The 23,100-nt window shown below is 25.3% G+C and overlaps 1 protein-coding gene and 1 long non-coding RNA gene across 3 annotated transcripts in view; one reads left to right on the forward strand and one right to left on the reverse strand.

Moving 5' to 3' along the window:
• Nucleotides 1-23,100, reverse strand: part of LOC126909308 (uncharacterized) — a 200,797-nt gene that overhangs the window by 25,376 nt on the left and 152,321 nt on the right. The window lies entirely within an intron of this gene.
• LOC126909069 (uncharacterized) lies at nucleotides 14,602-21,015 on the forward strand. 2 transcript variants are annotated; one of them, XM_050691453.1, is made up of 4 exons: nucleotides 14,602-14,849; nucleotides 16,891-17,005; nucleotides 19,906-20,162; nucleotides 20,802-21,015. In XM_050691453.1, exons 2-4 carry the CDS (start codon nucleotides 16,897-16,899, stop codon nucleotides 20,871-20,873), a joined length of 438 nt encoding a protein of 145 aa, XP_050547410.1. In that variant the 5' UTR covers nucleotides 14,602-14,849; nucleotides 16,891-16,896; the 3' UTR covers nucleotides 20,874-21,015. The 2 variants fall into 2 exon arrangements, with proteins under 2 accessions (XP_050547410.1, XP_050547402.1); XM_050691445.1 differs by lacking the exon at nucleotides 14,602-14,849 and adding an exon at nucleotides 16,090-16,269 and having other exon boundaries at nucleotides 20,802-21,010.

Genomic DNA, 23,100 nt, shown 5'->3' on the forward strand with positions numbered 1-23,100 from the left:
TCTCCTAATAAGATATTTTAAAATAAAATAATATACAAAACCCAGAATTTTAAAACAAAAATAGCATATTTTTGAATACGATAGCCATTTGCTCATAGAAGATAGGTCGTCGGGGCAAATTTTTTTTTTTAATTTTATAGTACATAACATAACCTTTGGTTTGATATATGTTTAAAGGACGCAATATTTCCGGAACATTTTCAAAAGTTAAGTTGAAATAGTTAGTTTTTGTAAAAAAGTTGCTATTTTAAATTCCCCCCTGTGAGAATAATAAGTGTTAGATTTTCAAAAAAATGATATCAAATGAAAGGAAATTATAAGGTTTCAGTACAAAAAAATAATATTTTGATTTGTTAATATTTGAAAAAGTTATGGCAGTTTTAAGTACAAAAAACATCCCGATAAAAGGTGATTTTAAAAGATCATAAAAGATGATTAAAGGACGCAGTATTTCCGGAACATTTACAAAAGTTAAGTTGAAAAAGTTAGTTTTTGTAAAAAAGTTGCTATTTTAAATTCCCCCTGTGAGCAGAATAAGTTATCTTTTCAAAAAAAAAATGATATCAAATGAAAGGGAAATATCTAAGGGTTCTATATAAAAAAATATTATTTTGATTTGTTAATATTTGAAAAAGTTATGACAGTTTTAAGTACAAAAAACATCACGATAAAAGGTGATTTTTATCGCAAACATTACATTTTTTTTTTAATTTTGACAGCCATTTGCACATAGAAGATAAGGTGTTAGGACAAATTTTTTTTTTCATTTTATATTATATAAAATAACCTTTGATTTGATATATGTTTAAAGGACGCAGTATTTCCGGAACATTTTCAAAAATTAAGTTGAAAAAGTTAGTTTTTGTAAAAAAGTTGCTATTTTAGATTCCCCCTGTGAGCAGAATAAGTGTTATATTTTCAAAAAAAAATGATATTAAATGAAAGGAAAATATCTAAGCTTTAAGTATAAAAAAAAATTATGTTGATTTGTTTTTGAAAAAGTTATGGAAGTTTTAAGAAAAAAAATTAAAAAAATGACAAAATTTATTGATTTTTAATTTTGTAATTTTTTTGGATATTTCCCCTATTTGCGGGGAACTAGGGAACATTTTTCAATTTTTAAGGGTCATGTCTTCAACTATATACAATTTGTGATCTTTTGACGTATTGTTGAAAGAAATCGGTCCAGTGAGAGCTGAGAAAAAGTAGTGACAGACACAAAAAAAAAAATAATAAATTAATAAATAAACACATCATGGTAAAATTAATACCTTCTCAGCTTCGCATCAAAGCTAAAACATCACAGTAAAATTAATACCTTCCCAGATTCGCATCGACATTAAAGTACTCTTTTTATAAAGAAAAATATTTTTCTATAATATTCTAATTTCTTTATATATAATTATTTTTTTTTTTTTAAAGTCATTTGTTCGTTAATACGTTTTTGACAAGAACTAAACAAAGTTGTTTTTAAAAATATTTTAAGACATCATAAATGGAGTATTTATATCAAATTTAACTCAAAATTGAATTTACTAGATTTTGCTCTCTTACTTGATTTTCAAGATAACTATAAAAATAACACATTGAAAATAAATTGAATGACAAAAGTAATGTTGAACATATTAATTTCATTGAATTGAATGACAAAACACGGTCATTTTCAATATAATTCTGGAAACAAATTGTTTATCAATTTATAAAAATTAACTGCAAAAACCCAGGTATTGAAACCGTTACAAAAAAACGTTTTCGGTTTCGAAAAACCAAATCTTACTTTAAATCGGTAACTGATATAAGTATAATGTTATCAGTTTTTAACCGGTAAAAACTGGTTCATAATAAAATAAAATTTTAATTTTTCACACACAAAAAAAAAATTTCTGGAGGCTATTTGAAAGACAATATTTTACTACCCTCTCTATTCAAGAGTATTTTTAACTCATAATTAATTAATTTTAACTAATTTTTTCATAGAGGGTTGACTTATTATTATTAAGTATTAATTTCAATAATACAGTTAACTTTTGTTTTTTGAGGGTTTTTAATTACCGTTGTTTAGAAAATTAAGAAAAAGATAACAGTATCACAGTGAAAATGTAGTTCTATGAGGACATGGCATTGTTGGAATAAGTATAGATGATATCTGACAGTGATTAAAATTACTATTATAAGAAACGATTCGATGCAAATTTGTACTCCATTTATAGTTTTACAAAATTGGTGGATTATTCCAATAGCATAAAAAAATCTTTCTTACTCTACTAAACAAAAACATTGTATATTCAAAGTGTAATAATTTTTGTTGTGAGGGAATTCATCACTCTTCTAAGAAGCTTCTTATTTTATTTGATAATGGCATGACTGTAAAAAAACATTTTTAATTCCAATCAAACCACTTGAAATCAATTTATCATTTTTATATTTACCGGTTAATTTAAAGAGGTTATCGTTTTTTGTTAGAGGATTAATTTGTTAATGTGATCGTTGTTGGATAGCAGTCAATAATTTAAAAAAAACGGTAAAAGACTGCCTTTATATTTTTGAAACAAAAAAACGAGGAAAAACGGTTTCAATCCCTGCAAAAATCACCTAATCGATAAATTTAAAATATATTTACCAAAATACACATATATACTAGAACAATATAAACATTGAAAAAATACCCAAAGCTAAACATTATTATCGGTTTCATGATTTCATAAAATTTCTTAATTGATCTAATAAAAATAATATTATTTAAAGTAGTAACTTCAAATTAGTAATTGGTTATCAACCATGTTATGAATAACATTTTAGAATGCTTTAGAAGACATTTTAACCTGTAATTATTTAATTTCGTTTGATTTTACAAATTTGTATTTGAGAATTAATCATTGTACAAAAATGCAAATAATATTCATAATATGACGATAAGAATTAATGTACAATTTTAACGATATATAAAAATAAACGATAAATATTTAAAAAATTATAATAATCTGGACAAAACAAGACTGGAGGAGGATAATATGGTCGGATGAAACCAAAATGAATATATACTGCTATATACGGTATATAACTATACCGTGGTATAGTTGGATCAAGTATAATGATATCTGACAGTGATTAAAATCACTATCAAAAATAAACGCTTCGATGCAAATCTTTAGATAGTGTTTAATTTTAAAAAAATTGGTGTTTTATTCCAAAAGCTACTTGATCTGCTGGTTCCTTATTAATATCTTGATTAAGATAAAGTATGTCGAATGAAAAAGGGTTTATTAAAAAATGTTATTTCTCATAAAAAAATTATGTGGATCCATACACTTATCAATAAGTTATAGCATTATAAAGTTAAATATAATATAAAAAATAAAACCGAGAATTTTCACACGAAAATAGCATTTGGTAGCCATTTTCACCGTGAAGACAAGTCCAAAGGTCAAATTTTTTTTTTTTTAATTAAAGTATATTACATTAGCATTAATTTAAGATATATATAAAAGTGTCAGACCTTTCGGAACATTTTCAAAAGTTAAGTTGAAAAAGTTGTCATATTAAATCCCCTCCTGTGAGTAGATAAAGGGTCAAATTTACAAAAAAAATATACCAAATGATAGGTAAAAACATCAAGCATCTATAAAAAAAAATTATATTGATTTGTTCATTTTTGAAAAAGTTATGGCAGTTTTAAGTAAAAAAAATTGAAAAAATGTCGAAAATTAGCGATTTTTTAATTTGTAATTTTTTTGGAGGTTTTCCCCATTTACGGGAAACGAGGGAAACTTTTTCAATTTTTGCGTCATTTTTCAGTTGAGATATGTATGAGTTTCTTGGTCTTCCTGGTGGTATTCGTCCTTCAATTGCACCTTCTATTATGCAAAAGTGAACACTAATGAGAAAATTCTGAAAAAAAGGGTTATAAAATAATAACACATACGTTTTAAATTATTCAAAAATGTATATGTGTTTAAAAAACAAAATTTAAACGTATTAGATGAAAAAATACATACATTAAGCAGCGAGTTACTAGATAACGAATTTTTAAAAGTACTCACTTTTGCACCAGAATTTATTATAGTTATATTCCTGTATTAATATTTTGTCTACAATCCTTAAGTCTTTATCACTACTTCCATCCTTCGTGGCATGCTGTTGACCAATGATTCGCAGTAGTTTACATAATTTTTTGCCCATTCTCTAATTCTTTCCCAGAAATTGTCGAGTGAAGTAGGTGGACCATGATACTTACTATACAATTTTCTTTTTAAATATGCCCAAAAGTTCTCTATTGGGTTCAGGTCAGGACTTTGAGCTGGCCAGTCCATATTTTTAAATTGTTGATTGGAAAGCCATTGTTTGACGGATTTCGCCGTATGCATGGGGTCATTATCCTGTTGGAAAATGACTTCATCGTTTGGTATTGGCATTTTTGCAACCACACCTGGCAAATTTCTTGATAGAATATTTTTATACATTTATTGATCCATAGAAAATATAATTTTATGAATGGGTCCAGGTCCATACGCAGTAAAACAGCCCCATAGCATGACCGATCCTCCACGATGCTTGATCGTCTGCTTGACATAGGAAGGTTTGAGCCTCTCGCCAGTGTTTTTCCAGAACCAGGACCTTCCGTCAGAGCAGTATATATTCATTTTGGTTTCATCCGACCATATTATCCTCCTCCAGTCTTGTTTTGTCCAGTGTTTATGATCTTTAGACAAGCCTTAATATTTTTTTTGGAAATTGCGGGTTTTTTCTTTTTTTTTGGCACACACATAATTTTGTTCCTTGAGAACTTTCGAGGCTGTCCACTTGGTCACTTTTTTCGCAATGGGTTGTTGCAATAGATTGGTTGACATTGAAGATGAAGATGCTTCTCCCGCCTGTAAAAAGTGAGCAATTCTTCGTCAATCTCATGGGGTATTACACTTAGGTCTTCCTTTTAGTCGGAACGAAGCGTTAGGACAACCTCTATTTTTAATTTTTTGCGCTGATGCCACACTGTCGAGCCACTTCTCTAGTTGATTGACCCGATTTTAGCATCAAAACAATTTGTGTCATTTTTTGAGGAGTAATTTTGACGTTGGTTCCTTTCACTACGAAAGAATGGTTCATACTGATTAAAATAGAAGTTTCATATTTTCTTTGTAAATAGAAAGAAATGTAAACAAATCTAGAGTGAAAAATCTCTTTTCTCCAGACAATAACAAGTCAAAGACACGCACTCCGCTTTGCGTTTTTTTATTGTTTTTATAGCAGGTGCAAAAGTGAGTATTATTAAACAAATTAACTCTTAGGCCTTTTATCTTTTTCTAAATTATTTTTTGTGTGTAAACTTTTGTTTATATCCTAGAATTTGGATTCAAAAATTTATTAAATTGAATTTATGTTTAGTTTTGAAAATGCCAGTTTTCCAAAAATTTTGGATATTGTGTTCACTTTTGCTCGTCACTGTATATATATATATACACATAATAAAAAAATTACATGTCTAGATTGCATTGTGTTCTATTACTTATTGAAGCTCTACAACCTGGCTGGACAAAGCACTAGCACAATAACATCATAGTTAATATTCTAACTAATTATAAGAGTTCTCCAAAGTGTCTCTCCACTTATCGAATAGCCAGTCTGATCTCTGCCACAGTACGGACAATTGGAGTGTAGGACACTAGTATAATCTATTGTGCAAAGAACCGAAATTGAACTCGCATCTACCCTAGATCACACTTTGTACGACTGAAAAGACGTAGGCCACTTGGAAATAGTTTGTTGCACAGGACAAATATGTTGCTTAGAATTTCTTTATTGGTTTTATAAATTATTAAATAACAAATACATTAGTGTAAAACACTATACACAAGGTTAAAGACTATACTACATAAATATACAAAAGGGTTTTACATATAATACAATTATATGTATTTATTAATTTTAATTTTAATTTATTAATTTCGGACTTTATTTTATCTTCATGGTGAAAACAGACATTAAACTTAAAAAAAAAAATACAATTTTTGTAAAAAAATTCTTTTTTATATTTTTAACTTTATAATGCTATAACTTTTTGAAAGATGTATGGATCAATAGAATTCTTTTTTTTGTAGATGCATGATGTTTTTACCTATCATTTGGTATATTTTTTTTATAAATCTGACTTTTTACCTGCCTACAAGGGGGGATTCAAAATGACAACTTTTTCACAAAAAATTTACTTTTTCAACTTAAATTTTGAAAGTGTTCCGGAATGTCTGACACTTTTTTATATATATTAAATTAAAGCTAATGTAATCTACTTTATTATGTAAAAAACAAATTTCGGACTTTATTTTGTCTTCACGATGAAAATGGCTACCAAATGCTATTATTGTGTGAAAATTCTCAATTTTATTTATACAATTATAAATTTAGGTTTAACCTTGAGTAGATTTAATATAGAATTGTATTAGAAAAGTAGTAACACGCGAGTTAATAATGACATAAACCGTATAATGAAACGTTTCTATGTTTTTACTCTTTTAAATTTATCAATAATAATTAAATATAACGCAAATTTGTTCAAATAATTTATTTATTCTGTTTTATTTAAAAAAAGATGAATATATACTAAACAGCTTACTATCATATCAGTCTTATTTTAGAAACTATTTAATTTAAGGTGAAAGGAGAAGTATAACCCTCTGGATCAAGGTTGGTAACGAGTAGTTACGAACACCGTTGCATAAGGTTAAGGGGATTTTTACAAAAGGACAGTTATCTTGATCACGGTTGATAACACGGAAGTTATGATCACCGTTGAAGATGAACTGTATTATGTAAGTGGTGGAAACTAACCCTTTGGATCACGGTTGGTAAAGCGTTTATTACGAGCACCGTTGCAAAGGATTTAAAAGGGAATATTTAGGAAAAGCTAGTAATCTTGATCACGGTTGATAACACGATGGTTATGATCACCGTTGAAGATTGTACTAACTTTTAATGAAAAGAAAATATACAATTTTGATCACGGTTGGTAACGCTTAGTTACGAACACCGTTGAAAATTATATATGTAATAAAAGTTAAGATATAAGGAAAAAATAAAGAAAACTTATTCGATGGAAAGATGAATGGATGAAAACTAGTTGGCAATTAATATTGCGATTACTATTAAAATTAACAAGTAAAAACTAATGAAAGAACTATTTCAATTCCTAGAGAATAATTGTGCAAGTAGTGACGGTGTACTTTATACTACCCGTCACCACCTGAGTAGTGTAGAACGATTGCCCACATATAATTTTTTTTTTTTTTAAATACCCTCCAATGAATAAATGCGTATTCTAATTTCCTATTTCATTTTCGAGTTCTCGTTAAGACTGATATGTAACATAAAATAATCATTACGATAAATATAATAAAAAATAAAAAAAATACATTAATTTACATTCTTTTGAATAACGGTTGTCAAACAGCGCTGTCCAGCGGACTTTCTTGCAACTGTCAAACAATGCTAAAGCTGTAGCGTAACGCTATAATAATTTCAAATGCGTACACCGATGCATATACGTACATATCGATAATTGTTACATTAACCACATGATTCATCTCAACAGAATATCTGTCTTATCAGGATAATCAGAATTAAATGATAACATTTACTTATATAATAAGTCTATAATAAACACTTTACTGAAGAATTTTTAGTAATAAACAAATAGAATAAGATAGGTCAGCGATATTAAATAATATTAAAAAAAAAAAAATTGTCAAAAACGTAGGTCATGTGAGAGCTGAGAAAATAAATGATAGCTACAAAAAAAAACCACATAGTAAAATAAGCGATATAAGTATAAAAATAAGTATAATTAGCGATTTTTAAATTTGTAATTTTTTTGGAGATTTCCCCCATTTACAGGGAACGAGGGAATTTTTTTCAATTTTTGAGGATAATGTCTTCGACTAGATATGATTTTTGATCTTTTGACGTATCATTGAAAGAAATCAATTCGGTGAGAGCTGAGAAAAAGTGGTAACAGACACAAAAAAAAGCACATCTTAGTAAAACCAATACCTTCCCAGCTTCGCATCGAAGCTAAAATTATATAAATAATAAAAAGAGTGGTTGATAACGACTTTTGAAATACTATTTCAGAAGTTATTAAGATTTTTAAATATAGAATAGCAGAGTAATGCATATTAATAAAAATAACATACACCAACCTATACCTCGTTTCTATATTTCAAAACAGTTATAACTTCAGAAACAATGGGTCAAAATTTGTTAACGACCAGTCATTTTCTTAATTAGATAATATTTTATTTGATCAGCTAGTTAAATATACATGTTGTCATTAACAAAAATTAAGTTGATGTAGATTTAAAATATAGATTTTTCATAAAAATATTCAAATAAAATTTGACTTATTTTTATAAACCATAGTAAAAATATAATTTATTATAAGAAAAATAATTTCTTAAGTTTTAATGAGTAACTTTTGAAAGTTAAATGAAAACCATTTTCTATTAAATGAAGAAGTGTCTAAATAAAAGTCTGACTGGTCCAAAAATGTATTTTGTTTTATTAATTTTTTAATTATAGGCTATTAAAGATATACAGGGTGTTCAGTAAGTCAGGAAACGGGTTTCTATTGTTCTCATTGTTACAAACAATGAGAACAATAGAAACCCGTTTCCTGACTTACTGAACACCCTGTAGACAACAAAAGTAGTATTATTGATGCCCTATATTTATTATGATGCACAGATAAGAATTCTTCATCGTTGCGCACCCCTCTCGACTGTAAATAATAATTACATTAACAAATAATAATACAAAACTGGTCATCAACCAGTCAACATTTTATTTAAACTATTCTTTATTTAATAGAAAAAAATAGGTTTTTATTTAATTTTCAATAGTTACCCTAAAATAGAATTATTTTTTTTTTACTATAAACTTGATATTTTCTATGTTTTATAAAAAAATATTTTATTTTACTTATTTTTATGAAACATCATTATATAACGAAATAATAGGGAGTTTTATTCTTAAAAAATCTTTTGTATACTGTTTTATACACAGAGTGATTCATATATTATTAGATACTTGATTTATCTTATTAGATAATTATTTTAAGAAAATTATATTAGTAGTTATTATTTCCATATATTTCTTGATTTATCAATTATTATGTATTTTTTTAATTCGACCGTTATATACGCTATTGCTATAAATAATTCAGTCGGTAGAAATCATTTTTTCACTATTTCCATATTTGTAGATTTAGGAAAGCTTTGTTCAATCATTCAACTTGTATATCTGTATCAATATGTTTACTAACAGACAAATAAAAATGACTATATACCTCAAATTGATCACAAATTTTTCTTTTTGGTTGTAGCTGCACATATTTAAGACATAAATATATAAGACAATAAGAAAGACACGTTTTTAAAAAGCGAATAATAAGTATTTTTATCGATTAAATACATGAATCAAGTATAAGTGCCATGAAAACTCCTCTAACTTTTTAGTTTTTAGAGTCAACTTTGATTAAACTTTTAATTGCAAATCAATGCATTTTATACGATTTATTTTTAATTAATTTGTTTTTTGTTTTGGAGCTTTTACGGAAGTCAAATTATATATGATTGGTTTTCCAAATTAAAATAGGTTAGAGTTTTTTGTTGTGGTGACATTGTACTTCTATTACTTCCAACAAAATACTTTTATGTGGTTTCAATTTTTTAATCTTTTAGACGATGCTCTTATCTCTTATTAAACTGAAAGAACGAACAAGATTTCGTTCAATTATAATTCCATTATGGATTCACTAGATAGGGAACACGTGGCCACTAACATGTTCGGTAGCGAGGGAAAACATTAACAAAATTGAGCTACGCCCTTTAGAGGTGTGCGTCTGTGTTAGTGTCTATATATATTTATATAAATGTATAATGGAAAATGCCTTATACGGAGACTATATGATGATTGGTTCGCCTAGTTAAAGCACACCACTACCAAGTTACACGCTTTAAAAGCACAATTTAATTGGATTGGCAATAGATCTCTTTTGCGGTGGCAGCGGCCGTTTCGTTAATTTATGAAAAATATATAACAGAAGTCGACGATCGCTACAACTACGACTGCAATGGGATAAAAACAATTTTTTAAATCAAGATAAGAGGAACGTATCCCTCAATATTAAGAACTATACACTAAAAATATCAATCAATATAATTGTTTGTACTAATTACTTACATTCGGCAATATAGTTTCCGGACTTTTTCGAACTGAGCATTTTTTTAAATATGTCGGTGATACTTAAATTCAAGACACTTTTATAATAATGTAAAGTAGGTTCGGGTAATAACGTTTAGCTTTTATTAGGCCCAACTAGACCTTACATAAAATCTAATATAACTTAAAAGTTATTATCCGCACCTACCTTATTACTAAAATATTTTGAACATTTATTTGGCTCTATTTTCAAAAAAATTTTCGAAAGTAAAATATCAAACATAAATTAATTGTCAATGACACATCTATTCAATTAAAATTTCTCTTGTCAATCATTTATTCATTTAAAATATTTCAACTTATAAATGGTTTTACAATTGAATTACGACATCATACAGTCAAAATCATAATTCATATCGCTTACTTGAAAGTACAAACAAAATTTATAGCGTTTAATTTAACTTGTTGAAGTTGGTTCTTACACACTTACTGCGCAAAAATCTCACAATACTATTGTTTTTATTTAATTTTCAATGTCATATGACAATCTTAATATGGATAAGTTCATTTAAAGTCAATTAATTACTATGTTAACTTGCAAATTTGATAAGAAAAGTTATAATTCGAATTATTTACTTCACGAAATTAAATATTTTAAACGTTTATTAATTTAATAAAGTGAAAAACAGTGGAATAAATCAGCTAATGATTTGCATTTATAGTCCGAATTCATAACACCGTTTTAGTATACAAATTATAATTATAACTGTTACTGATGTAATATGATATTCGATATTCAGAACTGTCAAATTTTTATAATGATTTAACATTAGTTTGCCTTTATGAAATACAAAATTTTACTCTAAAAAAAAAACTTCATTATTAGAATTCGGTGGGACCATATGCATAATGAATAATATCTATAATGCATTTGTTTCGATTATTATATTATAATAGCATGCGCCGATGAGAAAAGTCGTTAAAACATGTAACAGTAACACTATTATTATCAGGTTCGTGTTATTATTATTTGCTCATTAATGCCCGTCTTACACTCATTACGTGTGAACTGCGTAGCAGCAGTTACGATACTGGTGCATTAATTTCACTTAAAATTGTCGCGTGAGGGCACGAGTTCTTAATTAAACGGGCCACCTGGTAATTTGTATAACAAGAATTAATTGCATTTTTTAATTAAAATTTACAATAACAATAACAGTAGCGTGAGGTGGCGTAAAAAAAAAAGAAAGAAAGTTGTTGTAGGCATGTAAGAAGCGAGATCCGAAAAAGGCCAATTATTATTATATAGTGGTACCAACTTTTTAATTTTTTTACTCTTTTGTTTTTTTGCTAAAATGGGTGGTTTTTCTTCTAAACTAGCATTTCAAATAAATCTCAACCCTGTTTCATTGTGCGCATAAGATGCCTTTTTGTGGAATACATAAAATGCCATTATTTAATCCTCAACACGGCTGGCCACAAATTTATACTAAACACTATGTTTAAAAACATTAATATTATTTATTACTAAAGTACCCGCAAAGATTCCCGTCGCGCAAAAACACCGATTATAATTATATTTACTTTGTAAACTTAAAACCAACATGAGAAATTCACTATTATTTATTGTAGTCATCATCTATTATAAATGAATATGTTTTCTTGTAATGTGATTACATTCTTTGTACTTAAAAAAATGTTTGTATTACAAATAAACCGTACTACCAAATCGAATCTTGATCAAAATTAATGCCTTAAGCTTAAAATAATATTTTTTGTTGATTATTAATTTACAATTAAATTAATTTTATTAAAGAATGACTACTTGTACCGGAATATATACTCATAAAATAATATTTATAGAGGCAACTATAATGATAACACGAGTTAGGTTAAATATAAAATTATAAGGTGACAAAATTTAATTAAATATTTTCCTCATTTAACTCATACCAAATACATTTTAAATTAATTCTAAATTTATAGTAATTATATTTTATTAAAGTATAACTCTTCTGAAGGATTGAAAGTTCCTTTAAAAATACTTAGTGCGACGTTAAATTACTTTATATTACTGCCATTAAATAAACTCCAGACTAAAGTAATAAAAAATAAGAAAAACTTAAATGGAATTCTTAAAATTAATTATTTAATTTATCTTTTGTTTAAAATAACTTTTAAGGTTTAATAGCATAAATAATTAACTATTGTTCACAAAAAAACTCATTCTTTTGACGCAAGACGTCTTTAATGTTTTATTTTCACCTCGAAAAAACTTTTTTATATTTTAAACATCCGAGTGCAAAAATTCAAACTTAGTGTCCTTAAATAAATGTTTGTAAAATAAACAATAAAAATTCTATAAATTAATTTTTAATGCGCTTCACATTTTTCGTAAATTGAACATTTCAGTATTATCATTACAATAATCATAATTAAATCTTAAATTTACACACATTCAATTTTGGAAAGGATTCACTATTTTACTAAAAATAATGTTTTCCCACATTTTTCATATAATATTTAATCATACTTTTAAAGTTCCTGAAAAACTTTAAAAATTCAAAATTTATAAATAACTAAACGTAACACAAAAAAACTTTTAATTTTAAATGAAATTAGCTATTACCTTTAAAACTAAAACAAAACAAATATTTTAATATTCTAAAATTTTTATAATATAAAAATTTATTAATGTAATATTATTACACAGCTCACTTCTTATTGTGTTAACATCATCAAATAACGTTATTCAATACAGTTTTTTTAGTTAAAAGAATAATTGAAAAAATTTTAATATTTATATCATCACTCAGTTTGAACTCTAATATTTAACATGTATATTTTGTCCTTTAAGATAATTAAAGTGTATTGCTTTTTAAAAGCGACTTGAGTTTTAAATGCAGTTGAGAGGGTAAAGTTGTCAAAAATAACAGTACAGCTTCAAGGGTTGTCCAAAAATATATAATTTAAATAATTTTTGCGAATGAATCTTATTCATTATTAATATTTCTTTGATATGTTCACAAAAATTCCTGTCGCATCCTGAAAATAGATTTTTAATGAAGGTTTAAATTTAGTACTCCCAAGAGTATAATATTGTAAATGTTACGATAGTGTTTCTATGTTAATTAGAACGAACACAAGTTTGTATTTTAATATGACGTTAATTAATGAACCGATGTTTTGACTCGAGGCTGCCAAGTTGAAATTAGTTCCAAGAGCCTTCGAAACGCACACCAAGCAATAACAAATGGTCAAGTACATATTAAGCGGTTAATTAAATTGTGTTATTACATTTTACTGAAAGCTATATAGGTCTTGTTAAATTAAATTTTTATTTGCATATCCAGCGAAACTCGCAAACATGTGAAACATATTTTAATTAATTTCTATTTTGATATGCCCGTACAACAGCTGAGCTTATAAAGTATTATCTAGTTGCCATTTAATTATTAAGCAATGTAAAAATTATACTAATATAAAAAAATAAATACACTATTTATTAATGAATTTATTAAACGTAAAAATAACTGTGATTGTTTCATGTGAGCAAATAAATAAATTTAGTAATTTTAAATTACATTATTTATTTGTAATAATTATGACATAATTATTATTTAAATAATTCTGAATCTTCTTAATACGATTTTTAAATTTGTTGTTACATTATTACATTTAGTTAATTTACTCTAAAGTATAAAAAATTATACTTAAAAAGTTGTATTAGTTAAAAAAAACCTAAAATACTTATAATTAAGTATTCAAAAATATTTTTGTAAATAAAAATATACTTCTATAATATAATAATATAGTATTTAACTTAAATTGTTTTAAAGTATTTTGTAAAAATATTTTGGGAATTTAGATTATACAATTTATACTATTTTGTAAAAAATTAATCTATAGAATTAGGAAACTAAAATAAAAATGTTTAAATAAGTTAAATGTTTAATACAATTTTCTTTTTTATATTGACTCTTTGTTAACTGCTTAAAACTTCAGTGAAAAATTTGGGATAATAATACCATTAACAAAAATTCACGTTTGTATTCATTTTTTTTAATTTATTCAAATTATTAAAAATAACAAGTTAATTTAATTAATTAATTTTTTTTAATCACTTTATGTATTTACTCTTATACAGTTTCATTTGTTTTTATTCCAATAATTACTTATCAATTTTTTATTAATTCCATCAAGTGCAGTTCACAAAATACAATAATAATATACTAAATTGTTTAATTGTAGTTTTTAATTTGTGTTTGCGCCAAGGGTGAGAGCTGCACTGATTGGGTGTGCTGGTAGTGCTTGTGCGCTATCAGCTGTTAGGACGCCTTATCAGCTTATTACCGTGTTGTTCGGTCGTTTTTTATTCAAAATATAATGTATTTACCTGTTGTAAAATTATACAGTGTTAGGTTAAATTGGCTTGTTAGTTAAGTGTTATTATTTTGTATTATTGAAAGAAAAAAACGTTTTTCCAGTTTTATGTCAAAATACATTATCCATATTATTTTCTAAATACAGTTGTTTTCATTTTTTTTTCTTTTACTATGGCTGGTACATTATTACAACAAAACTGCGGGTATTGTATTACCATTATAAATTAATTTTATTCATATGGAGCATAACTAAATGTAAGTAGTATGGATTAACATATTTATTAATTATTTAATTCAGCAATAATAAAAAATTGGTCGTTTTTATTTGAATTATTTCGTTATATTTATTAAGTTAAACAATCCTATTTTGGATAAACAAAAAATATTTTTCATTTAACAAATTTTAAATTGATTAAGAAATTTTTGCTGATTATTAGTTGCCCCTATTTTAAACCGTACGGCGAAGTTCTGTTCCCCATATTTACTTGGGATTTTTTAGAACAGCCCAGGCGTCAACAATTTGTAATTGGGATATTTTTTCTAAATAACATTATACGAAGATCATCTGTACAACATTATACTCTCTTTGCACGTATAAAAATATTTTATTTAAAAAGCACCGTGCTGTTACCGTCTTAGTCTAATTGCTTTTCTAGCACAAAAACAAAATTATCGTTTGTTTGTTCTTAGCGTTATAGGCGTTTTAAAAAAATTCGTATATAAATAATGAAATTTTGAAACGATAATTTGTAACTTACTTAAATGTATTTTTCAAAGCGTGATTTAAAAAAAATATATTTCAAATTTAAAAAAATAAAAATAATAGCTTATACAGAAAAATGAATAGAAATATATTCAATGAACAAAATCATTATGAGTCAAAATTAATAAAGTTTTGGATAATCGATAAAATTTAAAAGCGTGATTAAGAGCTCGAGTTTATCCTAAAAGTTCTTTGATACCATATTTCATATCACAACTTTAGGCTGATATTTGAAAATTTGTGCACTTCTATCTTTTCTTATTTTCAATCAAATTTTTGTTTTTTTTTGCAAAAATGATGGACTAATCTGGTTAATTTTTTTGAGGCTAAATTTTATTTGCCAATCGATTGCTATATTTGATTAAATAAAAAATTTTTTGTTTAAAATATATTAAAACCTATTTCGTATCTTATTCATCTTAGATTAATGGAATTATAATAAGTTTATTTATCTTTCTACATTAAAAAAAACGTATACAATAATTTTAACACTAAAAAGTCAATAAAATTACGATTCCTAAGTATGAATACATCGAATCAACAATTGTTCAATAATTTTTTTTTTTTACTTTTGTATATTAAGTAAATTTGATTTTAAATAGTTATTTTATTTTGTCTTATTTTAAACTTGATTCTAAATATAATAAAACATTTTTTAATATTGTTAACTATTAAAAAATATATTTTATTATTTTTTATATGTTTTGTCAACTATTTATCACTATGAAATATTATTAAAGACTAACCGTACATAATGAAAATAATTTTTTATTCATGATTATACAATTGGGAGGAAATTTTATTATTGTCTTATCATTTTAATTATTTTAGTATAATTTGATATAGTACGTAATTTTCTATTTATACTTCCGTAAAAGAATGATTTTATTTTTTTTAACATTATGTCTATCAGTAAGTATTGCATAAATTTAATTGATTTATTTTAAGTTAGTTCAATTTTTAATTTATCCAAAAAATGTACTAATTATATCACCCATAATTTTGTGCAAATAATACAGAATAGTCCGCGATGTTTTGAAAATTCTAAGAAGTTTTGATGTCTCGAATATTTTGCGTTACTTTTTTGAAATTGTTTTTATTTTTTAAGAATATGAAAATTTCATCAAAAATAACATTTTTAATAATTGAAAGGATAATAATTCTCAATACTAGAATTAAATTATTTTTTATTTTTTTTTTTTTATGTATATAATAATCTTTATAGTACTATCCAACCAAAAAAATAACATAAGCTGAAAAATAATAAAATTTTTTAGACTCCCCAATGTTGATCTACGGCCGATTAGGATATATTTCGTTATAAATTCAGTTCAGATTTTTTTCATTTTTATAATATAAGTTCTGGTTTTAATAAATAACAATTAAATTTAATTATGTTTCACTCAATTTTCAAAAAAATCTTATTTTTTAATTTTACATAATCTGAAATCAAAATTCCTATAATAGCTTAGGAATTATTAAATTCTTAGTGTTAAAAATAATCTCAATAAAAATTTATTTTTTACTGTGTAGGTTCTAATGACTACATTATCAGCAGTAGATGTAAATAGTGAGCAGTTGGCAAGGAAGACATTACATAAATGTTTATCTTTACTAAATATATATTCTATGATAAAAGAAATAAGTGGTAATTTTAGTTGAAAATTTCTTAATAACTTAAGTGTATTAGAACAAACACAATTTCTTTTAATAGACAGTGAACAGATTTATATGAACTTATAAACTTTTGTTAAGTTATTCTAAAAACTTGAGTTATCATCATTTTTACTAAATTATTTTTAATAGACTGGGAACCTTGAAATGCAGCTTTATAAACCATTCGATTATTTGCAAAATAAAAACAATAATGTATTCATAGAAATTTTGGTTTTTTTAGTTATGTATATTTCTTGATTTATCAGTTATAAATTAATTTTTAAAATCATCCCTTATAACTTAAAGGGTTGTCAACTTTATTTTTTTTTTAACAAAATACATATTTAATTAATTTATAAAATAGAAAATAATCTAATTAAGAAAATTACTAGTCGATAACAACTATTACTGGTATTTCAGATGTATTTAACAATTTAAAATAATGTCTGGAGATGAAGAGTGGTCTTGCTATTTTTATCAATAGTCATTTCAGAGTCATACTCTTCCTCCCGACTAGGTAAAAAAATTGAATTACTTTTAAAGTACAGGTCTAAAAGTTGTTACCGATCAGTCATTTTCTTAATTACACTTATCTATGATATAATCTTGTTAAAAATATACGTTGCCATTAATAAATATATTAATGAATTATTAAAGTTGACAATATCGATAGTCTTCAAATTATTTTCTTACTTCTATGAAGAATGGGAAAATAAATTTTTACTACCCAACCTAATTGAAATATAACTATATCCTTACAAGAAAACTATTTTCAACTTTGTTAATTTTGACCTTTATCCTACCTAGAGGTACGCCCTAACACGTACATCAAAATACCATATAAGTTATTGTAATATAATTATTCGTTGTTTAGTTATATGACTAAAGGAAATTATTTACACAATCAGCAATTATTTTTTTTATTCAATAAAATGCATATTAAAATTATCTAAATAATGTACGATGTTTTAATAATAGATATTACAATATAATAAAAATTAAATGCATGTGGTTAATATTTTTTAAAAATTAAAAGTATATTTAAAATCGTCCCTGTGGATAGGAGATTAGAACACTTCCAAGGCCTAGTAGAAGTATTAAAGAGGAGAAAAGTTAACATTTGTTGTGAGCAGGAAACTAAGTGGAAGGGAGAGAAAGCTAGGGAAATAGATGAGGGTTATAAAATAATATTTAGGAAAGACCAATACTAAGAATGATGTAAGGATAATAATGGATGAGGAGATGAAAAATAAAGTAGTAGAAGTAGTTAAGAAAAGTGACAGAATTAAAGCCGTAAAATTAATTTTCAAAGGAGAAAAATTAAATGTATTAAGTGCCTATGCACCACGTGTAAAATGTGATTAAATAGATAAAGAAGTGTTTTGGAGATAAATGAATAAGTGTTTGCAAATAATATATGGTAATTAGGATGTGGTGATAGGTGTTAATATGAATGTATATATTGAGAGTAATGAAAGGAGAGGATATGAATGAGTACAGGGTATGGTTTTAGTGGGACGATTTAGGTTGGAGAAAGAATCCTGGATTTCGCAGTAACGTATGATCTTATTTTGGTTAATACTTATTTTAGAAAGAGGGAAGAACATTATACAATTTATAATAGTGGGAGTAATATATCATAGATTGATAATTTTATATGAAAGAAAGGGAGTGTAAAACTATATCAAGTAAGAATGTAACTACACAACATACTGATGGTAATTGAGTTGTGGTGAAGTGGGAAGGGAATATACAAAAACAAAAATAACACAGAAGAAACATCGATACTCCGGTGATGGAAATCGGAAGGAGAAATGAAAAACAGCTTTTAATGACGGTAAATGAGAGGACGGTGTGGAATATCGAGAGAGACATAAATGGTGTGTGAAAGAGAGTTGTGTTTATATAAAGAATACTGCAAAGAAGATTGTTAGTGAGAGTAGGAGTAGAATGCCAGGAAACAAAGAAACTTGCTTGTGGATTGAGGACATACAAAAAATCATAAAGAGTAAAAAAAAATAGTTCAGGGTTTTACAGGAGATTGAAATAAGAGAAAAATACAGATGCTTATGCAAAATGTGCGATGAGGTAAAGTTAAAGAAATATGATGAGTTTTTGGATAGGCTAAATGCAAAGGAAGATGAAAAGGAAGTATATTATATAGATTTTAAGAAGTAAGAGAATAGTGGAAGAGTAACAGAAGATTTTAAGGTAAGAGTATAACTGAACCAAGATTCCTCTTTAAGTGTAAACTTATTTCCTATAATGATAGGTATAATTACTATAGAAATACAAGGTGAGGTACCGTGGTGCATGTTTTCGCTGACGATATAGTGTTAATAAAAGAAAATAGGGAGTAATAAATCAAAGGCTAGAGTTGTAGGACTTTAGCTCATGAAGGTTATGAAATAAGAATAAGCAAGAGTATGTAGAGTACGAGTTTAATAAAGGAGAACATGAGATAGGTTAAATAAGGAGACCAGTGATATTAAGCGAGTACTTGATAGGAGAGGTGGAAACTTTATGGTATATAGGATCAATTGTGCACAAGAACAGTGGTATTGATGAGGATATTAAGATCGTTTAAGTGCGATTGGGTAAAGTGGTAAAAAGTATCTAGTGTGTTATTAAGAGTAAGACAGAGAATACTTAGTGAAAGTATTATGTATAAAAATGATGATGCAAACATCATTAAAATATTTTAAATATGTTATAATTTTAAATAAAATATTACAATAATAATTTTAGACTATGGCTGCAAGCACAAATTTGTATTAATTGGCTTTGAAACTAAGTAATAATTTACTTATAATTGTTTATAATGAAGAGCTAGACTTATCCCCTTTTTAACTGATATATACTTCGATTCTTTTATAAACAATTATTTTTTAGAAGACGAATTAAAAATAGTTAGCATTGAATTAAATACTAAACTAAACAATTCTTTAAATAAAATCATGAAAAATAATAAACTTGATGAATTCTACGAAGATGCTGGAAAACTAATTTGCAACAAACTAAAAGAAGTCAATCAGTTATTAAGGTTTGAAGAAGGAATAGACCAATGTATGAGAGAATCAAAAATATGCTTTGAATTTTACTGTTATTTTTTATTAGATAAAACTTCTATGACGCCACAAACATTTTTGGTAATGTATATTAATTCAAACTCGATAAAATCAAAATAACTATATGATATAATTATATATTGAATTTGTATTACAATTTTATAATAAAAAAATTGATCACTTGTGGCTAATATTATTTAAAATTAAAAAATATTCAGCTAAAAGCCACAAAAAATTAATAAAAAATCGTGGATACATATTTCAGAAACAATGTTACCATTGTCAATGCTAAACACATATTGACTCAGTATATTCTATAAAGTTGTATGTCTAAAATCCCAGATATATATTATCATCAAAAACTGGGCTTATAACGTTGTGCTATACTAATATATCAGTACTGATATGTTTTGTATTACCAATACTCTGCCAGCAATAGTACTCAAGTACTGACAACCAATACTAGATCTATGCATCAACCAGCACTAAGGGCTAGCCAATAGATAGTTACCAGCACTGACGCAATGCTTAGCCTGATATCAATACTGGTTGGGTTGGTTGTTTTATAATAAAAGTTTTGCTTGGGTTATTACTATTTAATTTGTCTCCATATTTATTTTTCAAAAATTTTATTTAATAATTTTTTGTAAACATTTATTTTTTACATAATTAATAAATTTTCAATAAATATAAAGCTACAACACAACATTTTTTTTTCAGAATAATATTTCAAAAATAGTATATACTAACATTATTGATAATACAAACTATGAAATGTATATTGCTGAATAGTGCCAGTCAATACATGTACTAATGTTTCAAAATTTAAGGAATATTTATATATAAGGATTATTTTAAGAGATTATAATTTTAGATTTAAATATAAATAGAATAAAATCATTTGAAAAACAATAATTATGCATTAGCGAAACTTTATTTTTTAAATGACATTAATATTTAGATATTCCACCTTGGAAATTTTTACAGTTTTTAAATTTTTTTTACTTGGAGGTATTTACTATAGTATGTAATAGATTTTATCATAGAAGAGTCACTATATAAATAAATATTTTGCACATTCTCAATAATTTTGTCATGTTATAATTATTATTACCTCTAAGCATTTGAAACTTTTAACTTCTTCCTTTTAAATGATTATCTGTTATACTAAATACTACTATTTTTATAGTATCAATATTTACACGGAATTAGAGATGAGTTAGAGATATTTCACTTTGAAGTTTTTAAAAATTATATATTTTTAATAAAAAATAAATATATTTATTAACTAATTATATAAATTAAACAAATCAAATTGTATGTTAACTATTAATGTATAATAATTATAGATCAAAATGATTGAAAATTTTGGGAAAAATAATTTAAAAATAAGCTTTTTTTCCTAATATCATCAAAAAATTGAAATAAAAACGATCAAGTTATCAAACAAATAATAACACAAATTATAAAAAATACTGGAAATATAGTTTTTACTAAGATCGGTAATGTTTACAATCCCTGCTTAATAGATATTTAATTTGCATTTATTAGGGAGCATCCCAATCAAACACATATTATAAAATTGATATCTTTCAATTATGGAACCTTTTACTTAGCCTTTAGTTAATACATCCATTTTTTTACTATTGTCAAAAGAAATTAATGATTTTATTTTTAATTTTTTACACTGAGGTTTTTTCCTGCTTTTCTGATAACAACTATTTTTGCAAAAAAAATAGAAAATTTTATAAAGGGTTATTATTTTAAATGACTTAAGTTAAAAAAACTTGCACTAAGTGATCTTTATGAACTAAAGAATAAAGCTTATCACTCTAAATTATTTAAATTAATATTATATTGAACAGTTTATTATCAATATTATATTGAACAGTTTGAAAATATACATATTTCAATATTGAAAAAGGACGCTTCCAAGAATTTTTTCCAAAAACGTTTATATAAAAAATTGAATTTAGTTTATAAATTTTTTTTCCTATTAAGTATATTTTATTTCTATAATTAATTTTTAATTATATTAAGTTGAAAATAATTTTTATTTTGTTCAGTTATCTTATTTGTATAACACCCAAAATTTACATATTGCCGTTTCATCACAAACTTATTAAAAAATCCATAAAATATTAATAAAATTAATTAAAATGTTAATAAAAATTTAAATAACAATACTTAGAAATCTATTAACATCTATTTTTTTACCATTGCAATGTTACCAAACATATTTTCCCACTTCAAGTTATTTCATAAATTGACTATTATATAATTCATAGCTTTTTAATATATAATTAAAAAGTAGCATTTCTGTACATTTTTAGTTAACACCTTTATTCACTGACCCCTTCGATTTTAATTCAATAAAATATAGCCAGGGAGAATGTATAAATTAAATAGTGAATAATATATTCAAACATTTAAATAAAAACTTTTTTAAATGAATTTTGTGCGCTAAAAATTTCAAAAATTACTTAACTACCAATTATAAAATATACCAATAATATACATTTATTCATAAAAGTTATTACAAGTGTACTAAAATAATGTATTTTTGAACTCTGTGACGTAGGAATTGTATCCTAAGCTTGATACACTTTAGTAATAAAGAAAAAGCTACAAATTCTATCGCTAATATTGTGTCAAAGATTTTTACATTTTAACTTTTAGTGTTCCAATAAAGATATCAACTTGGTAACTTTCACTGGTACTTAATTATTTTAATATTATGTACACATAATACTTTAAATTAGAAATGTATAGTATAATGTATATTCAGTTAAAGTATGTTTTTCTTTGGTTTACTGTAGTTTTAGTGAAATTTAGTTTATTATGTTCATAGTTGAAAAATCTATTATTTCTGTGCATACAAAATTCAAATTACAATATTTTTATTTTGTTCTTAATTCAATGATTATATGAAAATTTTATTCGCTTAAACAGTTATTTACTAATTCTGATTCGTGTGTTCGTGAATAACTCTACTATTCAGTTTAAGAAAATGAATAAT

Source organism: Daktulosphaira vitifoliae, unplaced genomic scaffold (genome assembly GCF_025091365.1).
Source record: "Daktulosphaira vitifoliae isolate Bord-2020 unplaced genomic scaffold, ASM2509136v1 Scaffold_1, whole genome shotgun sequence".
Lineage (NCBI taxonomy): Eukaryota > Metazoa > Arthropoda > Insecta > Hemiptera > Phylloxeridae > Daktulosphaira > Daktulosphaira vitifoliae.

Excerpts from the sequence above, each read along its gene's own strand:
- LOC126909069 (XM_050691445.1), top strand. The coding sequence starts at position 16,237 with ATGATTTTATTTTTTTTAACATTATGTCTATCA. Across the intron at positions 16,270-16,890 it reads TTTTAACATTATGTCTATCA|GTTCTAATGACTACATTATC; the intron begins GTAAGTATTGCA and ends TTTACTGTGTAG. Across the intron at positions 17,006-19,905 it reads TATGATAAAAGAAATAAGTG|AAGACGAATTAAAAATAGTT; the intron begins GTAATTTTAGTT and ends ATTATTTTTTAG.